The 6,240-nt window shown below is 37.9% G+C and overlaps 1 protein-coding gene across 1 annotated transcript; it reads right to left on the bottom strand.

Moving 5' to 3' along the window:
* Nucleotides 1–3,156: 3,156 nt before the first annotated feature.
* SDF2L1 (stromal cell-derived factor 2-like 1) lies at nucleotides 3,157–5,634 on the bottom strand (the record flags this gene model as incomplete). The annotated part of the gene is made up of 2 exons (XM_010188948.1): nucleotides 3,157–3,829; nucleotides 5,438–5,634. Coding segments are annotated over 2 exons (476 nt in total), but the record flags the coding sequence as incomplete, so codon positions are not given.
* Between the last annotated feature and the right edge of the window lie 606 nt (nucleotides 5,635–6,240).

The raw sequence follows: 6,240 nt of genomic DNA, 5'->3' as shown, positions 1-6,240 counted from the left end.
TGTTCATATATGCTAATTTAACTTCATAAGAACAGATAAACCCAATTAGTATTCTCAAACATAATAAATGACATTAAAACATTGGTTTATCTTTAGCCTTGACATTCAGAATGAAGAATCAATAAGCAGTACATCCATTCTAGCTCTTTTAAAGAACTAAAATCAGTTCACATTCACACTGACCAAGAAGTCACAATGTCTGGCAAGTGTTTATATGCTCGGCACTAACATACAGCTTTAAAAAGCTTTGGGAAATAAAGAGTAAAAATGGTTGTAGACACACACTTGCCTCCAAAATAAACACGTCTAATGAACTCCATAATTCTATATCAAACTGGATATATACATATGTGTAAAATGCAGTATTTGAGAGATTTTTCAAACTGGAGTTTAAAGTAGGTAGATTGTCTTCAGCAATTATTCCCACTGAGAACAACTATCAAGATCCCTCTCAATTCTTATCCCAAAAGCCTTTCTAGTTTATTAAAGGTAACAACAGTGGCACACATTTTCAAAGGGTTCTTGTAATAGTAGCAAGCAAGAAGTTGCAAAGCACCTGTCAAGTTACTTGAAAGAATTATTTTCTGTTAGTATCAGCCATCAAAATAAATAGTTTTCACTTAACCTTGAATTGTGTAGAGAATTTGACAAGTATTATAAAATTTAGTTTACCACCTTAAAATAAAAGGACAGAAAGAAGTAAACCAGTGTTTCCCAACTCTCATATCTACATCTCTTAGTATTTAATGTTTTACCCATCTTTAGGCAGATGATAAGAGTCATATGGAAAGCAAACAACAACAAAACCCAACAATACAAAAACTGGGATTCTCCAAGTCTCTAGTACTCAGCTGTGGGGGAAGGACTGAAAAGCTGAACCATCAGCAGCCAAAGTAAATAAAAACACATTAAGCAGATTCTGAAATCTCAGTACTTCAGTTTAAAGCATAAAACATGTCATTGATACTAATGCAAGTCTTGTATATCTAGAAGTTATATAGAAAGGAAAGCATATTAGTCCTTCCACAAGCCATTTTTCACAGCTATTAGCTTTTGCACTTCCTAACTTATGACCTTCATAGTCTGCATTTAGTATGCATATGAGTATCAACAGTTACTTTAGTACTACATTAGACCTTTCCAAAGTAAGATGTAGTTCAACTGGCCTTATTTAAGAGTCCTTCAGCATCATTTTTATAGTGAAAAGAATTAAAAAAAAATAAATCTATCATGACACATGCACAAGTGAAATAATAAGGCCAAGTGACTTTTATACTTAAATCAAAAGTGAAGGAAACTCAGTTCACAGGAAAATTGTTGAATGTGTCCTTAAATAAAGGCATTCATGGATACACATGTAGGCTGAAGCTTAGTTCTTTAGGAACAGAAGGTACTAAGGTTTTCAAAACTGAGATCATATTCGAAAGTAAACAATAAGAACCAAAAGTCAGCTCTTTCTCAGCCTCACCAAACCAATGCGTCTCAAATCCAAAACAGAAAGAGGAAAGTTCAGGAAGATCCCACCCAATCGTAGTAAGACAGACTAATAAATACCTTTGCTAGCAACAGAAACATCCAGGCAGAGATAAACATTGGGTAGGGAGAATACCTGGCACACAGACTGCAATGAGCCACACAGCTCTACCCCTTCTCAGCCAACTCAGGTTTTCACAGGTGCACTAAAACTAAGCCCATATGGTTTAGGCATAAAGCATTTAGCTCTTGGTGACAAGAGAACTCATTGCCAAATTTATTTCTTCCTCCTGTCAAATGTTACCCACTCTTTTTGTGTTCACTTATATACCAACTTCAAAAGAAAAGCCCTCCTTTTTAATAAGGGAAAGGAAAAGTCAGCTTGTTTATGCAGAAGGTTTTGTTTTTAAACAGCTATCATTTATAGCTACAACTTCAATACCAATTAGTCAGGAATATCAGTGAACCTGTAACAATCATCACAGAAAAGTTTACTTCTAATACAAAACAACAAAAGCTAGTCTACTTGTTCTCCAAAATGCTCATAGTCCTTAAATACCCACACGCAACTGAGATTCATAGAAAAACAGCCTTACCTTTTTCTTCAAAGAAAAATAATCAGGTGTGTGAAACAATTGTTACAGAGGTTCCTTGGTCCGTAGGGTACGAAGGATCTTCCCTGGTAGCAAACCTTAAATAAAACCTGAAGCTAGCCTGTACAGCACAGCTGCACAAGACAGCACAGAGCATAAAGTACAGATCAGCAGGTACACTTACAAAGCTTAACTGCAATTGCCTGTTGCACCTTCAACACAACACTAACACTGCAGCATGTGACTGGAGCTGTAAAAGCAGACAATCAAGTTTCCTGCTTCATTAACTGATTGACTAATTAAGACCATAATCAGTCAACTATTTACACATGGAGACAAGAACATCTGAGTTTTCTGACTTTTCACACATTTTGTGAGCTTTTCTGCTTAAAGCAAATAGAAAATGTATGGTACTTTGAATTTTAATCAGTATTTCCAGTAACACCATGTAACAAATGCATTCAAGAATTAGGGTTTTATTCCTCTTTTCACAGAGGGACAGAAACACAGAAATTTGCAACTTGTTCCGTGAAGATTCCTTGCTAACACTCCAGAGCACACCACTCTGCCAAAAATCCAGGACCAAACCATTCTCTAAGATTCTTTTTCCTCTTCACCTGGATTCACACACACAAAAATCTCCACATGGGTATACGCCTCACTATTTATTCATCTGGATTCTCATACTGATCTTGCAGAGTGACATGCAAGTACAGCATAAGGAAAATTCAACTGTCCCTTTACACAACATGGAATCATATAAAATTTGAATATTAATTAAATAAACAGCAGCTTTCTGCACCAGTTCATAGAGCAATGCAGTCTTACCATGTGACAATTAAAATTATCACCATTACCAGAAAATCTGAACTTCTTGGAGAAAGTGAATAAATTAAAACTTCGTCTTCTTACTCCAACACACACAGTGTTTTCAACTCTTCAAATACAGCACACAACAAAAGTCATTTCTCTGTAAGGCTGAATAGCTGACTTGAAGCCATTCAAAAGACACCATATTTGAGAACCATTTTCCCCTTTCTACTTACTCCATTCTCCTCATTAATAACATTCTCTCACTAAGAAGTAGAAATCAGTTTCCAAATATTTAATTATAACTGGGAAAAGATTACAAAATACAAAGTTTACTGTACTTGGGACTACAGAAATGTATTACTTCGGGTTTTCAATTTCCTTCAAATTAGAGAAAAAGTAACAAGCAAAACAAATGACAATGAAAACTACCAGGTGTATGAACTAGTTTCACCACTTAAGCTTGAAAATTCAGAAACAATTCCACCAAATGAATTTCAATGGCCAAACCTGGCAGATGCCATTCCCCACAGAAGTGCTGCATTCCAAGAATAAACTAATGCCCTTCAGTAATAGAGAAAGTCAGTTGCTTAGGCAAGGTGGGACATAAGAGACCAAGGATTAGCATCTCTGAACATTGGAGTAAGGTGAAGCATTTTGAATCCTTTGTCAATTCAGAGCTCATCATGTTTTGCAGGGTCCATACTGGGTTTGATGAAGACTCCTTCCATTGCTTTCCAGTAGTTGTGATGGTTAGCAGTAGGCATGCCATGAACTTCCCGTTGGCCTCTAATGGGGTGCCCATACTGTTCCCCCGTGATTGAAAGAAACACCTCAGTTCCTACGTGTTTGAAGCGCACTGCATCCTCCCGCTCCCAGTAAGTCCCACCGCATTGCACGATCCATATATCGAGGTCATCTCCTTCGCCATCATCACCAAAGGCACTTACTTCCTGTTAGAGACACAAACTTCCTCAAGTGAAAATGTAAGCAAACATCCCCGGTACACACACAGAGATATCAACCACAACATTGGCAGAGTTTAGAAGGCAAGCATGGAAAGAAAAAGTGTTGCTGCATTGCTTTGTCAGCAGTTATCAAATCCAGAAGCAGTAACTTTCCACCATTACAATCTGAACACAAAGTGCCAACAAACTCCAGCACGTAATCCGAACAAAAAGTACAAACAAACTCAAACATACATTACAAATGAAATGAAAGAGGACTTGAGCTCAGAGATCAGAACAATCCTTCTGAGAAAAAATTCAAAATTCAAATTGTCCCCACTAAAAAAAGTTTATAACTGTAAACACTCAGCTTTGTAGTACAACCACCTTCATAGTTACCATTGCAACAGTTTTTTTCAGGATGTGCTTTTATCACAACATCCCAACAACTTAGCTTATTAAGTATTCATATTCCTTTTTCACTTAATTATACCAAACTTACAATTGGATCAACAACTATTCTGGTTCACACTCTTTTTTCAAATAGAGTACTGAATAGCTCTTTAAAAAAAAAGAGATATGACAACCACTAAAGCAAACGAATTCTTGCTAAAACAAAAGTAAGAGGTTAGATTTCATTATGCACCAAAAAAAAAAAAATCGAAGCATCTGCAGAAACTGGATAGGCTAAGCTCCAACTGTTTAGGACTCAAGACAGCCTTCAGCTCTTAAAAATCTGATAACTAGAAGTGATGAAATAGAACTGCAATAGTTTGTACCTAGCAACCTAAAATTTTAGGGTCATGTTAATTCAAGTCTATGTAGTCCAAAAAGTGTGAGAGACAACACACTAATTGAAAATCCAACTTCTGTTAAGAATATAAAATAGAAGTTTGTGTTCGTAAGTACATCATATTTCAATCATGAAATAAGTTACAGTCCTGTCACTCTCTGGGAAGTCATGCAAACTTTCCTTTTACTTAGACACCGTGCAAACACACAGCAAAACCAAAGAAACACAGTGACAGTTACTGAGCATTTTTACACAATGACAATGTTACACAAATTGTCTAAACTGACAAATGAGAACTGGTGGGAGGTCGTACAGTTAATCTGCTCTTTAAGTAATTCTCCTGAAATAGTGAACTAAAATAGGGATAACGAGAAGATGACTGAGCCAAACAGATTGGATTGCCAAGGAACTTGGATATAGGAACGCCTAGTGGTATAACACATGATTAGTTGCCTTGCTGTAGAGCAGTCTTCATAATGTTGAGGGAGGTGCCCAGTCTCCTACACCTTGAAAGTGCTAAACATTTCAGAACAGTCTTCTCAATAGCAGTGGTGCAAAATTTAAACAAAAAAAAAAGCAGATTTGTTAAAGCTACTGTGAAACACCAATACTAGTACATATTACATTTTACCACTGTCAAGAACTTAGATAAATTATTCCGAGATGCAGAAAAGCATACACTTTAATTTTGGATATGCATTGCATACTGTTTCTGGCAGCTGGTACCCAAACCTGATTCTTCAAAAGCATGAAAAACTGGAGAGAAAATTGTCAATAGCATGCATTATTCATGCAAAAGCTTAAGATTGAAAATAACTCACCTGGTTATTGGAGAGTGGTGATGGGAAGTGATGAGTGTGTAAATTTTTTCCTGTGTTAACATGGGTAAGTCGTATAGCTTGCCCACATTTCACTGGTGTTCCGCGCTGGCAACTGCCATCACTCTTCCCACGAATCCGCCAGTAACTGTTAGCATCATCTGAAGCTTCAACTCCTGTCACTGACTGTTGCCCGCTTCCTGTTTGAATAGAATTAAATGGTCGGAGACTTAACCTACTTCCCCAGTTCAGAAAGCCCTGAAAGAACTGAAGAAGTTTGCTTTAATGTTCTCATGCCTTCATGTTTAAGATGTTTCATTCTCACAGTCCGTTTACTGACCGCACTGGGTGCGCAGGTACCAAATAATCTTTCAGACTGAAATAGTTAAACACAGCATGCGATTCAAACTGACAAAGTTCATGGTGAACTCATGAGAAGAAAATCTGATCCATGATGGATACTATTCATGCCATCCTGCCTTTCCCAAAAATACTACCAAGTTATTTCTGTTCCCAAACAAACCAGCACCCTCGTTGCCAGGACATGCTAGGAAGGTACTGCTGAGGCCCTAGACACAGACAGGGCTCCCCTCAGGGATGAGGGCAAAGCATCCCTGTGACATACCCACTCCAGGACCTGCGAAGTGCAGATACAACATCTTCCTGTACTCCAGGCCTCAGCATCCCCCTCTCCCTACCAGGCTGTCGGGTCTCCAGTGTACCCCACAACCCGCTCCTTGGCCAGCTGCGCCAGGGACACGAACCTCAGCGACCTCAAACGTCCTCCCTACCTGACAGCCCTCACC

This window comes from Mesitornis unicolor, unplaced genomic scaffold (genome assembly GCF_000695765.1).
Source record: "Mesitornis unicolor isolate BGI_N332 unplaced genomic scaffold, ASM69576v1 scaffold44087, whole genome shotgun sequence".
In the NCBI taxonomy this organism is placed as follows: domain Eukaryota; kingdom Metazoa; phylum Chordata; class Aves; order Mesitornithiformes; family Mesitornithidae; genus Mesitornis; species Mesitornis unicolor.
The sequence above is the reverse complement of the archived record's forward strand: the minus strand, read 5'-3'. Positions and strand labels throughout refer to the sequence as shown.